The following is a 23,271-nucleotide window of genomic DNA, read 5'->3' as shown; positions in this document are numbered from 1 at the left end:
TTCATTACTGTCATGTCAGATAAGTGCTTGTGCCCTTCTGCTCAGTGACACAATGTCACCAATGCACTGGTTCACTAGACTGCGTGAAATTAGGATCAAAACAAAATGCAGTCACATGCAAGACAGGCTCAATCATCAATTTTCTCTCCTGTAGTTTAGAAACAGTCTTGTCTGTTTTAATGTAAGTCTCTGTTTGCAAAATGAGACTGGTATATACTGACTGCGTCATTTCCATTATGTGGAAAGTCAAATGATTTTTTGATGTTAGGTCAAGAGAACAATTTTAAATGGAACTACCGAATTATGGAACTTTTTGACTGAATGCAGTGCGCACAAATAATTTTAATAAAAGAGCTAGGTTATTAACTGATTTCACGTTTTTTAAAAGAACTTAGTTTTGTAGCCCATTGATGTAAAAGATGTTAGTAGTGTAGAATAGAGTGTTTTGGTATGAGCTACCTCCAGAACAAGTATAACACAGATTAGGTGCAGGATAAACTCGCTGTACCCTGTCAAAAGTCAGCTTCAACCTAACTCTCAGAAGAGCATGTTACTTCCCTCAACATTTACAAGTGTGCTATTTACTTCACTTAAATCATTATTCTTGTGGTCCACCTGAGTTAATTTGTCATTAGGGGTGGATTTATTTGAATGGTTTTTGTCACTTGGGTATCTGACATACAGAAATCCCATCACCATGCTTAATATTGAGTTTCTATTGGCTCGATTACAGAGTGGTGCCAAGTCTCTGCTTGGAAGCACATCCCAGTCATTAAAGATCAAAAAACTTACCATAGGTTGATAACCAAGGCTTAGAGCAACTCAAATATACCAAAGGCACTGCTGGAGTTTAACCAGCTAAATGGCCGGCTTACTAGTAGAGAGGACTCGTAAAATTTCCTACCACTCACCCAACCAATTCCACTTGACCTAATGGGAAATTGCTAACAAGGTTACTAGAGCCATGGGTCTACTCCTCCATGCCCTCTTAGTGATAGTCAGTCAGACTGACCTAATTCAGGTTAAGATTCCTAACCTGGTTCAAAGCTTGCATTGTCAGGGTTGTCATTTTGGAGCCACCAGAAAGAATCTGCTTATCTTCTAACCCCTCCCCTGTCTGTTAGAGGATAGTCATTTATTGTCACCAGACTCTGGACAAGGGTGTGATTGAAATTTTGCTAGATGGACAAAAGGTATCAAAGAACACCTTGTGAGTTACAGCAAATAAAGCAACACACCATAAAATGTGAGTGCCTTGTCACCACGTTCCTGACCAGTGCGAAATTCATAAAATTGTGATGACATTTGTTGGAGGTGTAGAGTTTTGATAGAACTTGCTTGCCTCTGCAACTTCTCTATGATAGGCAATAAGCTGTAGGTCCACGAACATATGCCTTCATATCTGCTTTTTAAGTAAGGACTTCCAGCAACTGTTCTTTCAGGGAGAGCAGAGAGATCTTCCATTATCTCAGCCAACATTCTTCCCTTGACCAAAACAAAGTAGTTGGTCATTGCACCTCTCTGCCATTTGTGCTGTGTTGCTATGTACAAAATAATTGCCACATTTGCCTACAGAAGAACATAGACTGCACTTCAAAGTAATTATTTGTAAGTGAAGCAACATCAAACTTCCTAAGATTGTGAAGAGACATCAGATAAATTAAAATCTTTGTTTTTTTTTATCCTTGCAGAAGCTGTGGTAGACTGCTGCAAGTTTGTGGATGTTAATGCTTTGGGATTAACTATAGCAGCTCTTAGCAGTTATGATCCTAAAGTGAGAGCTGCTGCCTATCACATCCTGGGTAATTACTACATGCATCTAGAGGCTGCTCATTTTAGGGAAAAGCGGCAGGTAAGTGGAATGCATGTTATACAGTTTGCTTCAATCTCAGACTAATGAATGTCCTTTACAGCTTTTCAGAATCTTCCAAAATGCATCCATCCCAATCCAGTGGGTCTCCATACCATGCACCATCCATGATATCTCCACAGGGAGAAACTAAATGGTTTTTGAACCCTCACCACCATGCTAGGGCACACATTCTGTACCATCAAGTCCATTTCCAATCTTCATCGCTGTCTGCAGCTTTTTCCAGTTCTCAACATATCTTGTCATCCTCATTAGGTGATACCTTGTGATGGTTTAACCTCTCATATAGTGTAAAGCAGAAGGACTTGCATGCATGCTGGTGTGATCGTTTTATTTCATATTCAAGCACATTTTCCTAAATTAAAGTAAGCAAGTATTTTGTGCCTGTTTTCACAGTAGAAGACACAAATTGCATACCAGAAATAGAGGGTAACCAAGGGGCTAATGAGAGTGGGAACGTAAGGTAATTAATATCAGCAGAGAAAATGTACTGGAAAACTTAAGGGACTAAAATCTGACAAATTCCCAGGACCTGATGGCTTACACCCTAGGCTTCTAAAAGAGATATCTGCAAAGATAGTAGATGCACTGATTATGATTTTCCAAAATTCCTTAGGTTCTAGAATAGTCCCAGCAGGTTGCTATCAAAGAAAAGATAAAGAAAGCAAACAGGGAACTACAAGCCAGTGAGTTCCAAAAGGCATTGAATAAAGTGCCGCACAACAAACTTGTGAGCAAAGTTATAGCTTATGGAATAAAAGGGACAGTAGCAACATGGATATGAAATTGACTGAGTGACAGGAAACAGAGTAGTGATAAATGGATATTTTTTGGACAGAAGGAAGGTTTGTAGTGGAATTCCCCAGGGGTTAATGTTGAGACCCTTGCTTTTTCCGATACATGTTATGACCCAGACCTTGGTGTACGGGGCACAGTTTCAGAATTTGCAGAAGATAAGAAACTTGGAAACTTGTGAACTGTGAAGAGGATAGTGTAGAATTTCAAAAGGATGTAGACAAGTTGGTGGAATGGACGGAAGGGTGGCAGATAAAGTTCAATGTGTTGAAATGTGAAATAATTTACTTTGGTAGGAAGGACATGGAGAGACAATATAAAATAAAGAATAAAATAATTCTAAAGGGGATGCAGGAGCAGAAGGACCTGGGGTTGTAAGTGCATAAGTCATTGAAGGTGGCAGGACAGATTGAGAGTGGTCAATAAAGCATAAAGGCTTTATTAATAGAGGCATAGAGAAGAGCAAGGAGGGTATGTTGAACTTATATAAGACACTAGTTTAGTCTCAGCTGGAATATTGCATCCAGTTCTGGGCACCGCACTTTAAGAAAGACATGAAGGCTTTGGAGAAAGTGCAGAAAAGATCCACGAGAATGTTTCTAGGGAATGAGAAACTTCATTCATGAAGATAGATTGGAGAACTTAGTACTGTTTCCCTTGGTGAAAAGAAGGCTGAGGTGAGATTTGATAGAAGTATTCAAAATCATGAAGGGTCAGGACAGAGTAAATGGGGAGAAACCATTACCACTCGTGAAAGAATTGAGAACAAGAATGCACAGATTTGAAGTAATTGGCAAAAGAGGCAAAAGTGATACGAGAAAAATCTTTTTCATGCAGTGAGCAGTTAGGGTCTGGAATGCATTACCTGAGAGTATGGTGGAGGCAGATTCAATCAAAACATTCAAAAGGGAATTAGATTGTTATCTGAAAAGGAGCAATGTAAAGGATTACAGGGAGAAGGTGGGGCAATGGCACTAAGTGAATTGCTCATTTGGAGAGCAAGTGCAGACACAATGGACTGAATGGCCTCCTGCACTGTAACAATTCTGTGATTCAGTTGTCAGGAAAATGCTGCAATCTATCATTAATGAAGTCTTAATAATTCACTTAGAAATTCATTGTGTGATCAGACAAAGTTGGCTTGGTTTTACAAGAGGAAAATCGTGTTTGGCAACTTTATTTGAGTTTTTTGAAGATGTAACTATTAGGACAGATAAAGGGTAACCAGAAGATGTAATATGCTTGGATTTCCAAAAGACATTCGATAAGGTACCAAACAAAAGCTTACTAGGCAAGATAAGGACACATGGAGTTGGGGGTAATATATTAGCAAGGATGGAGGATTAATTAACGAACAGAAAGCAGAGAGTAGCCATTAACTGGGCATTTTCAAGTTGGCAAGCTGCAATTAGTGGATGCTGCAAGGATCAGTGCTGGGGCCTCAGCTATTTACAGTCTTTATTTATGACTTGGTCAAAGAGACAAAGACGATACAAAGTTAGGTGGAACGGTAATCAGTGAGGAGAACCCAAAGAGGCTGCAAAGAACATGTGGCAGATGGAATGTAATGTGAGGAAATGTGAAGTTATTCACTTTGATCATAAGAACATTTTTTAAGAGACGTGAAGCTTGTAAATGTTGATCACAAAACAAAAACAGGAACAGAAATACCTGGAAAAACTCAGCAGGTCTGGCAGCATCGGCGGAGAGGAGTACAGTTGACATTTCGAGTCCTCATGACCCTTCAACAGAACTAAATAAAATTAGGAAAGGGGTGAAATATAAGCTGGTTTAAGCGGGGTTGGGGGGGGTGCGGTTTGTTGGGACAAGCAGCCAGTGATAGGAGGAGATAACCAAAAGCTGTCACAGACAAAAGAACAGAGAGTTGTTGAAGGTGGTGATATTATCTATAGGAATGTGCTAATTAAGAGTATAAGACAGGACAGATAAGGTACAGATAGCTCTAGTGGGGGTGAGTGAATACTAAAAGGTAGAAATAAACAATGGTGGAGATACATTTAAAATTAGTGGAAATAGGTGGGAAAAGAAAAAATCTATATAAATTATTGAAAAAAACAAAAAGGAGGGGGAAGAAACAGGAAGGGGGTGGGGATGGAAGAGAGAGTTCAAGATCTACAATTGTTGAACTCAATATTCAGTCCGGAAGGCTGTAAAGTGCCTAGTCAGAAGATGAGGTGCTGTTCCTCCAGTTTGCGTTGAGCTTCATTGGAACAATGCAGCAAGCCAAGGACAGACATGTGGGCAAGAGACCAGGGTGGAGTGTTGAAATGGCAAGCGACAGGGAGGTCTGGGTCATTCTTGCAGACAGACCGAAGGGGTTCTGCAAAGCGGTCACCCAGTCTGCGTTTGGTCTCTCCAATGTAGAGGAAACCGCATTGGGAGCAACGAATGCAGAAGATTAAGTTGGGGAAGTGCAAGTGAAATGCTGCTTCACTTGAAAGGAGTGTTTGGGCCTTTGGATGGTGAGGAGAGAGGAAGTGAAGGGGCAGTGTTGCATCTTCTGCGTTTGCATGGGGAGGTGCCGTGGGAGGAGGAGTAGGGGATGATGGAGGAGTGGACAAGGTGTCATGGAGGGAACGATCCCTACGGAATGCCGCCAGGAGGGGTGAAGGGAAGATGTGTTTGGTGGTGGCATTTGCCTTGTTACCTGCTGAGTTTTTCCAGGTATTTCTGTTTCTGTTTTTGTTTTGGATTTCCAGCATCCGCAGTTTTTTGTTTTTATCTTTGTAAATGTTGATGTTTGGAGAGGCTTGGATGTTCTCATACTAGGAACACAGAAAATTAGCATGTGGATGCAACAAGCAATTAGGATGGCAAATAGCACATTGGCCTTTTGCAACCAAATTGGAGTACAAGAGTCTTGCCACAATGGTATATAATTTTAGTGAGACCACACCTGGAATACGGTATGCAGTTTTGGCCTCCATATTTAAAGAAGGATATACTTGCCTTGGGGGAGGTAAAGCGAAAGTTCACTAGATTGGTTCCTGGGAAGAGAGGGTTATTCTATGATGAGAGGCTGAGTAAGTCAGGCCTATAATCACTGAAGTAGGAGAAATGGGGAGATGATCTCATTGAAACATACAAGATTCTAAAGGACTTGATAGGGTAGAAACGGAGGGGTTGTTTCCTCAGGCTGGGGAATGGAGAACATGGGCATGGTCTCAGAATAAGGGCTTATTTGGACTGAGATGAGGAAAGATTTCTTTACTCAGAGGGGTATGAATCTTTGTAACTCTTTATCTTCATTGAATATATGGATTGATGGGGAAATAAGAGATATGGGGAGTGGGCAGGAAAGTGGAGATCAGGTAGAAGAGCAGCCATGTCATATTGAATGGCAGCGCAGGTTCTAGGCACCAAATGGTCAACTCCTGCTCCTGTTTCTTATGTTCTTAAGGGAAGGAGCTTGATCGGGTACCTTAATGTTGCCTTTCAATGTGTCTTAATCCAACAACTCTTGCAGAGATGAAAATGTACTCAGTGAAAAATGGAAAGTCTTCATTCAAAACAGAACTTGAAGATGAAATAAAAAGAGAAAATGCTGAAAATACTCAGCATCTGTGGAGAGAGAAAAAGAGTTACATTTCAGGACCTGACAAGGAAGTTCCAATGGAAGATCATCAACCTGAAACGTTAACTGTTTCTCCTCAGATACTGCCTAACCTGCTGATTATTTTCAGTATTTCTGGGTTTTTTTTGGATTTCCAGCATCCACAGTATTTTGGTTTTGTACTTGAAACTCAAAATTAATTTTAGAAGATGCCAGTGTAGGAATTGCTAGATGAGGAAAGAGCAAGATCCATCTTTTTAAGCTTCTACCATCCTGAAAGTTGCATAATGTAACCACAATGGAGTTGTTGACTACCAGGGCAGAATTTTGCTGTCAGCGAGCAGGGAACCCCTAACGTCATCCCGCCCCTTTTAAATTTTCAGGAAGGTGGAGGCACAGCCAAATCAGCTGTGCGCCCGCCAACCTGTCAATGGCCAATTGAGGCCATTGACAGGATCATTTAAACAATTAAAGGACCTGCCCGACAAACCTTAAGGTTGGCGGGCAGGCCAGGAGCCCTGGCGGACAATAGAAAATAGGGATTTAATAAACTTATAATGTAAATTATGAACATGTCCCATCTCAAGTGACATTGTCACATGAGGGGGACATGTTAGGGAATTCTTATTTTTCTAATTTTCATATTTTTAGAACTGTCAACGATCTCCCTGAGGCAGCACTTAGCCTCAGGGAGATGTGCGCTGTTTAGTGCGCATGCGCGAAAGAGCGCACTCTTGCTTTTGGGGAAATCCCCCCCCCACCATGCCCACACAGTAAGCGCATAGCGCTTCCCCACCGGACGTCACACTGGGCGGGCCTTAATTGGCCCACCCACGTAAAATGGCGGCAGGGCCCGCTTGTCCAGCGGGGATCGGCTCCCCGCGCGCAGGAGATTGGGTCGGTCCCGCTCACCCGGCAAGCAGAAAATTCTGCCCCTAATCACAATTTATTTCTATCAGTTAGCCTAAAACAGAGTCAGATATGACGGGAGGAAATCCCAGCAGTGAAGAGCTTTGAGAGCCATAGGTCCAAAATCACCCAAGCATGCTACACTTACCACATGTCATGTCTCAAATTACTCATATACTATATCCTGAAATGTTATTTTCAGAAAGAAATCTAATTTGGATTTGAACTGATCAATGTTAAGTGCATCTGCTGCCTTTCCAGCGAGTCTGTTCCATAGTAGACCATTTGCTCATAGAAATTTTGTTTCCTCAGTTTTGAAATTACCCCCCGTCAAGTACGGTCTATGGCCAGAATTTGGTGTCCCGACCTGATCGGGTGTAAATTTGCGCGAGATGACGTTGGTCGAGCAATCCCGACGTCATCAAGCAATGTTTCGCTTGGCAGACTCACAACAAAAGTCAGAAGTGCGCCTGTCGATAATTGAGTGGGCAATTAAGCCCACTAGCCGTCTAATTGTAAGCGATTTTTCATGGCCTGTCCAACCTTACCAGTGGACAGGTGAATCGGCTGGGTGGCCTTTACATTTTCATCAAAACTCATCCGTGGGTAGGATGAAATTTCCGTTTGAAAATAAAATAATAATAAATGTCTAGGGACAGCATTTTTATAAGGTACCCTTTCAGGCGCTTGATTGTGGTTGATGGACAGTTTTTTGCAGCTTTTTAACACCTTTATTTAATTATTTGCAGGTCTGCAGCTCCCTAAGGCAGCTGTCTGCCTTTAGGGAGCTCTCTCGCAGCGCTTACCTGCACCTGCAGTGACACTGTCACCCGCCCCCACCCCAGCAGTGCTGAGATTTTCAGTGTGCGTTTCACGCTGGCTGGCCAATTAATGGCCAGCCAGCATGAAATCATAGTCGAGGGGCTGATCACGGTCAGGGGTCCATTTCCTGGCTGCTCCTGGGCCTGCCGGTCGCGTGCACCTGACGAAGGGAAAACTTTGGCTTATGTTTTCTAGTTCCACTGTTCTGGACAACATGAACTAGCTTGTCATGGCTTGCATTATCTAGTCTCTTGCAAAACCCTGAAAATAGAAATGATATCACCTGTCAACCTTCTGCTTTCCATTGCAAACATACCCAATTTTGATAACCACCACTCATAATCCAATCCCTCCAGTTCTTCAATTTTTCCAGTTGTTCTCTTCTGTATTTCAATAAGTGTAACATCTTTTTTGTTCTTTAATGATCAGAACTGTACACATTGTTCTAAGTTACGTCACACCAATGATTTATAAAGTGGCAGGATTACGTCACTGTTTCAGCGCCAGATCTCTTTCATTTACTGTGCATTATTATTTTCTTTCCATTTAAGTCATTGGATTCGCCATCTATCATTCAACCAAGGACCAGCATACAATGCTCAAATTTATTGCATTCAAAATTCTAATGATGTGTGACTTCACTTTTCTTTCTGTTATCTAGCTACTGTATCTATTGGATGTGGTGAAAAATGGGATCCGACAACCGAATGCCAGGTTCACTTTTTGCTTGGCACTTTACGTTGCTAAAGTTGCTCAACAGATGCTTAGACCAGGTCGGTTAAAAATAGTGCTTTCAATTTTCTGGTGCCTATTACAATATGTGATATTGTATCCATTTTAAAGCGGAAAAGGAAATGATGATGATCCATGTTGGTTCAAAATAAAAGCACTTTCTGCTTTCAAATTGAGGGAGAGTTTTAAAATGGTATTTGGCATAATCAGCACTTTATCTAACCATGAGAAGGCATCGACCTCTGTTACTTTTTGACCTGGAGTACAAGTGTAAATGAGAAAGAATAACTTATTAAGAATTATGTGAAACTGGCCAAGTATTTTTACTGTAGAATCATAGAATGGTTACAGCACAGAAGGAGACCATTCAGCCCATCATTTCTGTACCGGCACCCCTCTTCTAACCTGGCAACATTGCTTCACCCCACGCCCATAAAACTGCTAGCAACAGATTGGCTGCTCGTTATGCACTGCTCTAATTGTTCACTTCAGCCAATATATACAGTGCCCAGTTAAACAACCCAGCCAATTTACCTTTCAGGTTTATGATGGCAGACAATCTGTTACTGCCAGTTTTAATGGGAAAATGAGCCTCTCCTTGTTTTCAGAGCCTCTGCGTTATCAGGAATTTTATAGAATTATAAAATCATATGACACAGATAGAAACTATTCCAGCCATCATGCCCTTTTCAATTATTCTCACTCATCTGCACTTTACACTTAACCCTGTGATTTCCCCTATCCAGTCACTTACCCAATTCCTTTTAGAAAGTTACTATTGAATCTGCTCCCACTGCCCTTTCAGGCAGCATATTCCAGATCAGAGCAACTTGCTGCATGAAGTAAAATGCTTCTAATTTCCCCTCTGTTTCTTTCATAACACACCTTAAATCTGTGTCCTTTGTTCACTAACCTTCCTGACAATGGCGATGGCTTTTCTTAGTTTACCCTTCTTAAATTTGAACGCTTCACTCTTATGTAAAAAGTCAGCGAAAAATGACACCTATCTGCTTATTCTGCAATGGTGATTCATCGTAGCCAGTCACTAACACTTCATTAACACACCATTGTCATTGTGTGAAATATTGATGTTAGTAACCATTTCATGAGGCTCTGTAGCTGATGTGGATTGTCACTGAATGTGAGCATTTGTCAGAGAGTCTGTGCTCCACCTTACAGAGATAAAAATAAAAAACTGCGGATGCTGGAAATCCAAAACAAAAACAGAATTACCTGGAAAAACTCAGCAGGTCTAGCAGCATCGGCGGAGAAGAAAAGAGTTGACGTTTCGAGTCCTCATGACCCTTCGACAGAAGTAGGTGAATCCCAGGAAGGGGTGAAATATAAGCTGGTTTAAGTGTGTTGGGTGGGGGGGGGGGGGTGGTGGTGGTTGTAGGCAAAAGCAGTGATAGAAGCAGATCATCAAAAGATGTCACAGACAGCAGAACAAAAGAACACATAGGTGTCGAAGTTGGTGATATTATCTAAACGAATGTGCTAATCAAGAATGGATGGTAGGGCACTCAAGGTATAGCTCTAGTGGGGGGAGCATAAAAGATTTAAAAATAATGGTAATAGGTGGGAAAAAGAAAAATCTATATAATTTATTGGAAAAAAACAAAAGAAAGGGGGAAGAAACAGAAAGGGGGTGGGGATGGAGGAGGGTGGTCAAGACCTAAAGTTGTTGAATTCAATATTCAGTCCAGAAGGCTGTAAAGTGCCTAGTCGGAAGATGAGGTGTTGTTCCTCCAGTTTGAGTTGGGCTTCACTGGAACAATGCAGCAAGCCAAGGACAAGAGAGTAGGGTGGAGTGTCGAAATGGCAAGCAACAGGGAGGTTTGGGTCATTCTTGCGGACAGACCGGAGGTCTTGACCTCCCTCCTCCATCCCCACCCCCTTTCTGTTTCTTCCCCCTTCCTTTTGTTTTTTTCCAATAAATTATATAGATTTTTCTTTTTCCCACCAATATCCATTATTTTTAAATCTTTTATGCTCCCCCCACCCCCACTAGAGCTATACCTTGAGTGCCCTACCATCCATTCTTAATTAGCACATTCGTTTAGATAATACCACCAACTTCAACACCTATGTGTTCTTTTGTTCTGCTGTCTGTGACATCTTTTGATGATCTGCTTCTATCACTGCTTTTGCCTACAACCACACCACCCCCCTCCACTTCTCTCCCCCCCCCCCCACCCCACCCCCAATCCCACCACCACCTTAAGCCAGCTTATATTTCACCCCTTCGTGGGATTCACCTAGTTCTGTCGAAGGGTCATGAGGACTCGAAACGTCAACTCTTTTCTTCTCCGCCGATGCTGCCAGACCTGCTGAGTTTTTCCAGTTAATTCTGTTTTTGTTTTCCACCTTACAGATGTACCTGTGATCTACATATACATTGAACTGGAGGAAGAGGCTCATGCAGCCCCCCTCTATATCCATCCATGGCGCAGTTACAGATTCTGTACTTAAAACCTGGAGTGAGTCTATACTAGAGAGAAGCTTTTATGATATCTGCTCCCTGAATCATCCCAGATAGTGGGAGCAATCTGATGTGATAAATTAAGAGTTTGGCAGGAGAGGCACATTGACCCAGTCTAACTCTTCCTACAGCAAAACATGCCACCAACATGGTACACAACGATAGCTCTGAGTGAATGCAGTTCTTTATTTTTCATTAATGCATTTGGTGACTGATGTAGGCAACTTAAAAATTGGCCCACATCACCATTTTATTGAGTGTACAGAGGTGAGGAATGCTAGGCTGCGAAATGGAGCTCCCTCCCAGTTCCACGACTTATTATCACTATTGAGCACTGCCAGGTCATGGTCAGATACAAGGTAAGGGTCCCCATTCTATGCCTCACTTAAGAAATTTGGACAATTTTCAAATAAAATTTACCTTCCAAACCCCTTATTAATTATTAGTGTTTTTAGAGTCTACAGGCGCAGTTTTATCTAAAGAGACCCACACGAAGGAGGGCGGCCAGTAGTGGGTCAGGAACCTGTTTATTTCCATCAGCTGGCTTTGCTCTTGCTCTTTAACTTATCCAAAACATTCGCATGTACGTCTGGGCTTCCCAACCAGTCACAGAGTGATAAAGCTTTCCATTTAAAGGGACCATAGGGGTCAGAATGACTATAGGAAACATTGATCGTGAAGGCTTGTGGAGACAAATAAATGGAAGGAAGGTGTGGAAACCCTGCTCCCTGAGATCATGCAGGAGTTAGTGACAGCAAGAAGGACATGCTGTTTTCTCACGACAGTTGGCATTGCTGGAAATTGCAGGGCTGTCAGCAACAGAATGGTGGTGCCCAGGACCTGGATAGGGTATTGGAAAAGGTTCATTGGCCTCACAAGGTCTGGAAAGGTATGTGTCATCACTCTCTAACTTTCCCAGCAATGCCCTACGTAGCACTCTTCTGACCAACTCACCTTGCAGTTCCGCTCATTCCCTTCTGTCCAGTTACCACCTCAAATTTTCATCTGAACAGTCAAGATTCATAATTGTCCTCATCCTATTGCCGTCTTGCACCCTTCCCTCACAGTCACCTTCCACAAATGTTCTCATCCCATCCTCAGCACTCATCCCACTTCTCACATTCATAACTTTCTGCTTTCTCCCATTGCAGGAGAAGAGAGTGCACAACTCAAGGGAAAGGCAGAGAACCTGGGGGTGGACCTGTGGCCTTAATCACCCTGACAACGTTGGAGGAGTTCGCCCTGGAGATCGGCAGAGTTTCACAGACATTAAACGTCAGCAATGGATATATGGAGGTGACCCAGAGACCTGGTAATCGCATGAGATATCTCATTGCCGCTTAGGGATTCAATGACTGTTAAGTGCTGTTTTTAAATTGATGTCTCCACTAACTAAAATGCCGTAGTATGGAGTTTGTCATGTTCGAACCATTTCCCCTTCTCAGCATTAACTCATGCCTTTAATTCCCCACAGGTCCTTCACGGTGACAGAAGGGCTGACGAAGGACAAGCCCAAGATTCCTCACTCAAGTGTGAACACTTAGAGGATGCACGGTCACATGAATCATGCACATGTACTCACAGAGCAGATATACTCACTTTGGTGTTTCCTACATTAGAAATAGCAAGATTGTCACATGGCGAGGCGAGGCACACAGCAGATGTGGGCAGGAGTAGGTGTTAAGAGACATGCAAAGAAATGGAGTGCCCCTGTCAGAGGGCGCTGAACACTTCAAACTCTGCCCAGCTGAACACAGATGCTGAGCCCCTGTTGCTATCCACACAAAGAATTATCAGTGGGAAGTGTCTGTGCTTCCGTCAGCATTTCCAGAGGCTGTGCAGGCCCCTTGGAGAGAGATTAGAGGAACCCATTTGCACGATGAGTACCATGACATCTCAGCCATGGAAAAAGTGGCCCCCAACCTCACCCCACCTCCCCCAGCAGAGAGAGCCCCACATGCTTTCTCCTGCCCTGATGACTGAATTTGTCCCTGCATAGATGAAGGTGGGTCAATCTTTGGCAGGGCCCTCACAGACTCCAAAACACAGAGAACATCCAGCAGAGACATCTCATCTGTCAAAGCAGGGGAACATGCAGCCTGCCCCCAGCTCAGCTGAAGCTGCACCATGTAAGAATAATAGGAAGCAGATGAGGAAGACATTTAAAAAAGACAGTGCTGAAAAAAACTCAGCAGGCTTGGCAGCATCTGTGGAGAGGGAAACAGAGTGAATACTTTGAGGCCAAAAGACTTCTTCAGTCCTGTTATTTTAATGACAAAGACATTAGTTGCACAAGGGGTGGGGGCTCGGATCATGTTCGCTTGGGTATGCATGGAATATTTATGGAATTATGTTAACATTTGTTTCAATGAGTGAAATGCTTTAGTTGAACTCCTCATTCTCCTAGCTTGTTATTTTGTTGTACCCCAGTTCAAGTCAGTAGCCTTTAGACGAATGGTATGGTAGGGGAAAGGGCTTGACTGACTGTTGGATTGCTGATTTTTGGAATGAATTGTATTGTGTGAGGGACTCTGTCAGATCGCACTGTCAGAGCCCTCACACATTCAGATTCGGTGAAGCGTGACTGGTGAGGCCTTTACAGGCTTCTTTGGCAGCCAGGTAAGCGATACACAATATGACACATAATGGGAACTATTAAAATGTCAAAAAATTGCAAATATGCTTTCATTCTTTTTAACTTAACCTGAACAATTAAGATCACTGTGACAATCTGATTTACGGAGGTTGAATCAGAAAACTAAATGTTAATGGCTAAAAGAGCCTTTGCTTGATTTGCAGATCATTTTGCCTAAATGTTGTTGGCACATGTTGGCAAAAAGCCCGTTGCCTAAAGAAAAACTATTTTCTTTCTTGTACAGTGTAACGGCATGTTCAATAGTGTATTTATTTTGTTGTCCACAGTGGCTAAATTCAACAAAACTTAAGACTGTATTCACTTTGGTTATTGTCTGCTTGGTGAGCTCACCATGTGTGTGTGGCATACTTTGTTCTACTCCAAAAAGCCAGTTGGTGAAGGATTGGACTGGAGCCAAGCTTTACACACTTCTATATTTATTTACAGAGTTACACACTACACACATACCAAATTTCTTTGTTCAAGAAAGGAAGGAGGCAGAATGCAGGAATCTTATCGACTGGTTTGTCTGACATCTATCATAGGGAAATTGCTGGAAACCATTATTAAGAAGATAATAGCAGGATACTTAGAAAATCATAATGGGATCTTGCAGAGTCAACATTGAAAGATAAATTGTGTTTAGCTAATTTATTAAAGTTCTTTGAGGAAGTAAAAAGCAATATTGATAAAGGATAACCTGTACAGGTGTACCTAGATTTTGAAAAGACATTTGATAGGGCATCAGATCAAAGGCTGCTACACAGAATAAAAGCCCATGGTGGAGGGGGTAGCATGTTAGCATGGATAGAGGATTGGTTAGGTAACATAAAGCAGAGAGTAGGGATAAATGGATCATTTTCAAGTTGGCAAGCTTTTAATAGTGGAGTGCCACAGGGATCAATGCTGTGGCATCAACAGTTTACAATCTATATCAATGATTTGGGTAAGGGGATTGAATGTACGGTAGCTACATTTGCAGATGACACCAAGATAGGTAGGGAAGTAAGTTGTCAAGGGGAGATTGAAAGCCTATGAAGCGTATTAGACAGGTTAAGTGAGTGGGCAAAAATTTGGCAGATGGAGTATAATGTGGGAAAATGTGAACTTGTCCACTTTGGTAGGAAGAACAGAAAAGTAGTCTTGTATTTAAATAGAAAGAGATTGCAGAATTCGGTGATACAGAGAGTTGTAGATGTCCTGGTACATGAATCACAAAACATTAGTATACAGGCAAATCAAGTGATTAGGAAGGTAAATGCAATGTTGGCATTTATTGCAAGGAGAATGGAATAGAAAAGTAATGAAGTTTTACTGCCACTGCATAGGGCCTTGTGAGACCAGGTCTGGATTACTGTGTACAGTTTTGATCTCCTTATTTTAAAAAGGATATAATTATGTTAGAAGCAGTTCAGAAAAGGTTCTCGTGACTCATTCCTGGCATGAAGAGCTTATCTTATGAACCCACTGGAGTTGAGAAGAATGAGAGGTGATCTTATTGAGACATATAAGATACTGAGGGAATTTGATAGGGTAGATACTGGGATGATATTTCCTCTTGTGAGGGAGACCGGAAACAGGGGACACAGTTTAAGAATAAGAGGTCTCCCTTTTCAGACAAAGATGAGCATTTTTTCTCTCAGAACATAGTTAGTCTTTGAAATTCTCTTCCTCAGAAAGCAGTGGAGGCTGGATCATTGAATTTATTCAAGGCTGAGTTACAGATTTTTGATAGACATGGGGGTCAAGGGTTATGAGGAGGGCAGACAGGAAAGTGGAGTTGAGACCACAATCAGATCAGCCTTGATCTTGTGGAATGGCAGAGCAAGCTTGAAGGTCGAATAGCCTACTCCTGCTCCTAAGTCCTATGTTCTTATGTACCTGCTTACACCTCCGAATCCAACAGCACGGTTTTTAGCCTGTGTCTATGTATAGGGGCTCAAGTGAATGCCCAGTTAATGCCCATCGCCTGCATACAATTAAACACACTTAGTATTCAATTAACATCCATGACAATTTTGTTTAATTTCACGGGATGTGGACATCCCTGCCTAGGCAAGCATTTATTGCCCATTCCCAATTGCCCTTGAGAAGGTGATGGTGAGCCACCGCCTTGAACCACTGCAGTCCATTTGGTGTAGGTACATCTACACTGCTGTTAGGAAGCAAGTTCCAGGATTTTGACCCAGCAACAGTGGAGGAACAGTGATAAAGTTCCAAGTCAGGATGGTGAGTGACTTGGAGGGGAACTTCCATGGTGTTGGTTATGATGTTCCCATTTGTCTGCTGCCCTCGTCCTTCTAGGTCTAGAGGTCACAGGTGTAGAATGTTCTGCCAAAGGAGCCTTGGTGAGTTGCTGCAGTGCATCTTGTAGCTGATACTCACTACTGTTACTGTGTGTCGGTGGTGGAGGAGTGAATGTTGAAGGTGGTGGATGGGGTGCTATTCAAACTGGCTTCTCTTTCTTGGATGGTGTCGTGCTTCTTGGTGTTGTTGGAGCCGCACTCATCCAGACAAGTGGAGATTATCCATCACAATCTTGACTTGTGTCTTGTGGACAGGCTATAGGAGTCAGGAGGCGAGTTACTTGCTGCAGAATTCCTAGCCTCTGACCTGCTCTTGCAGCCACAGTATTTATATGGCTTGTCCAGTTCTGGTCAATGGTAACCCCCCAGGATGTTGATAGTGGGGGATTCAACGATGGAAACACCATTGAATGTCATAGGGAGATGGTTAGATTGTCTTTTGTTGGAGATGGTCATTGCCTGGCACTGGTGTTCCATTTGTTGTTCTATTGTCTACCGATGGAAGATTTTAGGGAATGATGAGAACATAGGAAAATATGGATCAAAAAGCCCATGTTATCCATCCAGTCTGCCCCTTCAACAGATTATATATAATTTGCAATATCAAAAGGCTATCTTTTAACCTCAAATACCTACAGATAAAACTCTGAAACCTTTTCCTGGCCCTGAAGATAATGAAACAATAGTGTTAGGTTAGCAATCTAATATTGGTATTGTTCAAACTTTACCAATTGCATTTTGCGGATAACCTTTCCTGCTTTCAATGAAGCTGGGCTACCATCATGTTCTATCGAGTATTTGTTCCTCTTTATCTATACATTCACTTCAACTCTGCTGCATTCATATTCAAGCCACCTTCTTCCATTTACTGCATTTGGTGGGAATCTGTCCCATATTTCATCTCCTTTGGAAGAGGGAAGAGGACAACTTTTGATCAGTAAGTTTAAATGAACCTCTCAATTTCAAGCTTGTGTTAACTAATTCTGTGATGACTGTGTAAGTTTCAGGAATCTGCTGGCATTATAGAATCATACAGCACAGAATTTTGAAAGAGCTATTCAATTTAGTCCCCCAACCCACTCTTTTCCCATAGCCTCCTTCAAGTATTTATCAAATTCCCTCTTGAAAGTTATACTTGAATCTGCTTTCACCACACTATTAGGCAGTGCATTCCAGATCCTAACAACTCGCTGCATGAAAAAATACTAACCTGGTTCTTTTTCCAATTACCTTAAACCTGTGTCCTCCAGTTACCGCTCCTCCTGACGGTGAACCAGTTTCTACCTCTTGTACTCGATCAAAATTTTGAATGTCTCTATTAAGTCTCCCCTGAACCCTCAGTGCTGTGAGAGAAAAATCACAGCTTCCCTAAATTCTCCACATAACTGAAGCCCCTCATCCCTGGTGCCATTCTGGTAAATGGTATTTGTAAATTATCTGTGACTTTGAGTCACCTATGATTAAATATATTTGTCTATTACCAAATATCATTTTGCACTATGTGATTTGTTTGAAATTCAATCAGATTTCAAATTTTAACACAGCTTTATGGAGGTTGTCATTAACCCCTGAAGATTTACAGAATTAATTTTCTGATCTGGATAATTGAATATCCATTAAGTTCCAGACAGGGAAACAAGATTATTTTTGTTTACAGAAGTCACAGGCTGAAATAAAATATCAACTGGCAAGTAGAATCCGTGGAAGTATCAACAATTAATGGTTGAGATGTGTTTATTGAAACATGCCAAGATTTATGGTTCCAGGTAGAAGTCCAACAATCATAGTGAGAACTGGAACTAATCACTCAAAAGCAATGATAATATGGCACACTCTTATGATGCTAAATAATATACAGCAAAAAGAGTTATGTTTAAAAGCTAACCTTTAAATGTATAATGTGGGTTTTCTTTATTACAATAAATTTGTTTTTCCCACTTCCCTGTAGAGGAACACATGTACATGAAGCTTAATAGTTTCCTACTGGCGCATCAGTATTTGGATTTAAAGAAAGTGCCTGGGTTTTTCAAGTTTTTCTACAGTTTTGACATGGAGGTAAAATTGTCTTCCTTTTCAGTTATGTTCTGTTTTCTAGGTGGTAAAAGGTCAATATAGAGTTCAAAAATGATAGTCAGAAAAAAATAGTTGTTCCTTGAGTATCTAAAGGCATTGTGTGGCATGGTACTAAGCCATGTAGGTCAAGAAATTCTCTAATTCAGTTCACCATATGTTGAGTTAACCGGTCTTCGTTGTGTGTGTGCATACGTGCATGTGTGTGCCCATGCGTGCTTGTGTGCCTTGGTTTAAGGCAAAGAAAATCTTGAGCAGTGTTCCCATTCCTGCTCACAATCCAACTGGAAGCGCACATGTCGCTATGGACATTTGGATGTGAAGGGGATTGAGCTTGGCAGTGGTAAAATTCATGTACCGAAATTTATTATCTAGGCTTTCACGTGAAGAATATCTTCCAAGAACTTTATATCATTGCCTATGGAACCATGCAGCAATTTAAGGCACTACTGTCAAGTGATTAGGGATTTGGGAGGGGGAAATTAAGTATTTTTAAAAATAATAAATACTGATAATGTATTGGTCGAACCCTAATGTGAACGGCTCCAGTTTCAATATAAGATCCTGCTGTAGGCAGATAGTACTGGGACAGGTGCAATGAGCTGAAAACCCACCTTCTATACCAGCATTTCCATGGTAGAAAGGGCATCTTGATTGCATCCTTTTTTTCATATTTCATCCTTAATTTTATTTTTCAGCACAAGACCGAACGTGAATGGCTCTTTGAACTCCTTATCAATAGCTTAAAGGACAAGCACTGCTATGAGCTTTGCAAACATCAGAAAATTATCCATGTTCTCCTAGCCTTTTTCAACAGCCCATTGTGTGATGAGACGGCAGAGGTAGGATATAGTTTTTATTTTGAAGTGATGCTGAAATGGCAGTAGAATCAACTATCTGCAGTAGGAAATTCTTGCAACATGGTAGGTTATTGAACGTTATAGTTGGATTAGGCTTTAAATGTCTATGTTTTCACATCATTTTAATAACTTTTAATTTAATTTAAAGAAACAGATTATCCAGATTCTGCTACGTGCTGCGCACATCACAAAAGCAGCATATCAGCTAATCAGCGACCATAACCTACTGACATGGATATTGCATACCTTACAAAGAAGGTATGTTAAAACTGTATGGTAGCTTTCCTTACAGCTGATTGAAGATATTTTTCACCTATTTAAATGAAGTCATTTATTGCCAAACCATAATGTGGAGTACATTTTTTTTTTCATTTTTGATATGTTGTATACGGCTGATGTGTGCAATTTTTATTCCAATTTTATATTTTAATTATTTCTAATTATTTTTAATTGTTTGTCATAGTTTGGACAGTGAGCCTATCACTCTGCTCAAGCATAGTTATATAACACGCTGCGAAACAGCTATGAAGGCACAATGTAATTCCCATGATATACTTTTTGTGATTTTAAGATGTTTTGAAAATTCCAAAGAAAGTTTACTTATAGCCTGTGATATCTTACATACACTTGATTTTATGTTGCTTTGTTAAACTGTTTTGAAAGTATTATCTTAACTTGTAAAGCATATATGATAGATAATTGTCTGTTAGATATAATTGGAACTGATTTGTATTTTTCTAGGTTTTTAGAGAACAGATTGATATCTGAGTTAATCTCACTGCTGCACACTTTGTGGTTCACTAACCTAGGAAATAAAGAAAAGACTAAGAGGTTTCTGCCTCTTCTGCTCATAAATGAATTTCTCTACATTCTGACTGTTCTGATACAGCTCATTTGGTAAGTAATGTATATTGTTTAATGAGAGCCTGTAGAAATTCTTTCTGATATAATGCTTGGAATTACATAGCACCTTACAGGTTTAAACTCTTCAAACATTGTTGTTATGCAGACAAGCAAGCACTGAATGAACAGTTAACCCATTTAAGGTAATGTTGACTGAGGGTTGCATGCTACCCAGTACATCAGGAGAATTCCTTTCTGTTCTTTGAATAATGTCATAGGATCATCACTATCTCCCAGAATGGGAGCTTGGTCTATTTAACATCACATCTAAAGTACACTATTTCCAACAACGTAGAATCATTTCATTACAGTTTATAAGTCTAACTTATGTGCTAAAGCTCTGTTGTCGTTCTGCTGCATAGTGCAGAGTACAACCAGCTGAGCCAAGCTAACACATGGGGAAAGATTTTCCCCCTATCAGGGGGGATGTGCGGGAGCAGGCGCGCCTTCAATCGCTCACCCAGCATGACGTCCGCCAGGAAGCACTTGGCGCTTCCTGAACGGGAGAAGGGCAGGGATTCCCTCAGCCAGGAGTGCGCCCTTCCACGCACGCATACGAAAGAGCGCACTGATCTCCCTGAGGCTAAGTGCTGCCTCAGGGAGATCAGCTCCGAATTAAAACATGAGTTAGGACATGTCCATAACTTTAACTGAAACCTTTATTAAAAATTTAATACCCTCATGAAATCTTATCCCGCCCGTGGATGAGGTTTCATGCTTTTTCTGAAGCCCGCCAGGGCTCCCGGCCTGCCCACCAACCTTAAGGTTGGACGGACAAGTCCATTAATGATTTTAATTAGTTTCTCAATGGCCTCAATAGGCCATTGACAGGTTGGCGGCTGCGCAGCTGACTTGACTGTCCCCCCACCAACCTGAAAATGGAAATGACACGGGGTGACGTCGGGAGTTCCACATGACGTCATCCCGTATCATTTTATGCGTGGCCCGCTTGCCGACCGGAAGATCCTGCCCATGAATTATATGTTAGGGATCACTTTGTGGTACAGTGGGCTATGTTTATTTAGATGATGGGACACCAGTTCATGCCCATAATTGCTGCATCAAATCATTCCTAAGCTCAGGTAAACCTTCCAGGTAATATCATGATCAGACACCATGCACAATCTCGCAAACAGGTGGAAAACCTGTAGAACACTCTTTCAACACCACTTAATAAATTTTGTTTTTAAAATGTAACAATGTTGCGGTTAAAATAATTCCCTAAATAGATTTCTTTTGTTTCGGCAGGATAAAGATTGACACCAGCACATTTACAGAATTTTTACAGATATTGAGTTCTGTTTTGCATCATCGCTCTGGTGCTTTTGATGACTACAAGGAAATGGGATGGATTACCATAAATGAAAGAGTTCTGTCTCACACAGAGGCCTTGTTACTGTTACATAAGTGGAGTATTGTGGGAAGGGAGTCCCATTTACAGGAGGCCTTGCAAACTCTGGCCCATAAATACAATGTTAAGGAATTGCTAAGTAAGATCTTCCTTTTTCCTTTGTTTTAACCAATTGATTTTAACATTGAAATACTGTATTATGGAACTATTGATAGGTATATTAAACCATGGGCTTCAAATAAATTGTGTTTCAAGGTCTCTCAAGGTTTAAAAGTCTGCTAGTGATCAAGGGGTCAGACATAATTTAAATCTGAACTTATGAAGCTATTTTTATAATTTGGATATTAAGTGCTCCATAGATTACACTTTCCCTGGCATTATGTTATTAAAGTTGTAAATTTGATGCTGAAATCCTGATGTGCAATAGCTGAATCTTGCTTCTATTCCACTGCATGTCCTCCAGTAAGATTACCTCAGCAAAATAGCCTGATATTAGCACCTCCAAAACCAATGTGTCACAGTTTCATGACCTGCATTGTGTAAGTGCTCTCAAGCTGCTAGGCTTGCAACAGTTATTTATATCTAGATTTTCTTGATGAAGTAAGAAAAGATCCACTGACTAAACATTCCAGAACTGCTCATGAGAGTTCAAAAAAGATGTTGTGCCTTTATTTTGCCTCAACTGTAATATTGCTGTTGATAAAGCAAGACTTTAGTTGCATGGTAAGGCTCCCCACACTAGACCAGTGGCGAGGCTATTTATATGTGTTTCCAACATTTGGGTACATTGACCATAGTTACATGAAAAAAGTAAAACAACATGGATGCTAAATATATAAAATAAAAACAGAAAGCACTCAGCTGGCCAGGCAGGTTTTGGGAAAGCAAAACTTGAGTTAACGGGCTGAATTTTACCACCATTGAAAATAATTGGGAGGTGGAATCATTTCCAGGTCCTGACCCCACTCACTCTCACAAGGCAATTAGCAGGCCGCTTCCATGATCGCCGTCCAATTAGGGATAGCAAGTGGTTCCAGAGGTGGGAGTCATAGACAGCGCAGCGGGATGGTAATTAAAGAGCTAATAACAGATTCCCATCTCCACTACATGCCATCTCTGGGAAAAGTGCAAGGAGACAGCACACATTGACAGCTGGCCCAAGCCAATTTTCCAGTCCCTGCCTCCAAGCCACGTCCACAGGCCTGGGAAAATTCTACCCTATGTTTCAGTTCGATGACCTTTCATTTATTTTGGTGAAAGGTCTTTGAAAATGTTTAGTCTCTTCTTCTGTCTACAGATACTACCTGACCGATGTACATGAAGTGTGTTTCACGAAATTCTTTGCTATGCTCCAGTTAGTGGAAGATATAAATGCAACAAAAAGCTGCATCTCTAAATTAGCTGGAAGGAACTCACTTAAAGGGGTTACTTAGATAATGTGCAAAGCATAGGTTTGTACGTTGATCCACTGACGGCTCATCTGTTGATGCAGCAGCTTACATTTAAAGAAGTAATCCAGGAGAGGCCATAAAATCAGCTGTCCTTAATGAATTGACAAATTATAAAGTTTATTTTGCCTTGTTTAAGCCTGCAAGATTTTATAACGCCAGAGGCTGTGATGGGATGGTCATTTTGCTTTTGTGCATAGACAACTGGAGGTATAGAGACCTTGTTGCAAATAACACAGATGGGGTCAATTTACTACTAAATGATATATTGCTAAAAGAAATTGCTTCTTGTGTTTCATTATGATTTACTTCCAGTATTTTTTGATTTGTACTGCATTTTACTTTTCATGTTTGATCACAGTGAGCCTGTTTACAAACAGTATTTCTAACTAGTCTTACTAATAATGTTGCTATATATATATATATATATACACACATTGCGTAAAATTTTTGAGACCAGTTTTTTTAGGCCAAAGTCATGGGGTATTATACAGCTATTACATGGATAATATTT

At 41.1% G+C, this 23,271-nt stretch overlaps 1 protein-coding gene across 4 annotated transcripts in view; it reads left to right on the top strand.

Annotated features, from left to right (window-relative positions):
• The window catches only part of urb1 (URB1 ribosome biogenesis homolog), a 109,839-nt gene that overhangs the window by 77,986 nt on the left and 8,582 nt on the right, over positions 1-23,271 (top strand). For all 4 annotated transcript variants that reach the window (XM_041211596.1, XM_041211597.1, XM_041211595.1 and 1 more), the window contains 7 exons: positions 1,692-1,852; positions 8,632-8,743; positions 18,074-18,180; positions 18,894-19,037; positions 19,204-19,313; positions 19,797-19,952; positions 21,207-21,448. In XM_041211596.1, the coding sequence (XP_041067530.1) occupies positions 1,692-1,852; positions 8,632-8,743; positions 18,074-18,180; positions 18,894-19,037; positions 19,204-19,313; positions 19,797-19,952; positions 21,207-21,448 (1,032 nt within the window). The remainder of the gene's footprint in view (positions 1-1,691; positions 1,853-8,631; positions 8,744-18,073; positions 18,181-18,893; positions 19,038-19,203; positions 19,314-19,796; positions 19,953-21,206; positions 21,449-23,271) is intronic.

Source organism: Carcharodon carcharias, chromosome 18 (genome assembly GCF_017639515.1).
Source record: "Carcharodon carcharias isolate sCarCar2 chromosome 18, sCarCar2.pri, whole genome shotgun sequence".
NCBI lineage: Eukaryota > Metazoa > Chordata > Chondrichthyes > Lamniformes > Lamnidae > Carcharodon > Carcharodon carcharias.
The sequence above is the reverse complement of the archived record's forward strand: the minus strand, read 5'-3'. Positions and strand labels throughout refer to the sequence as shown.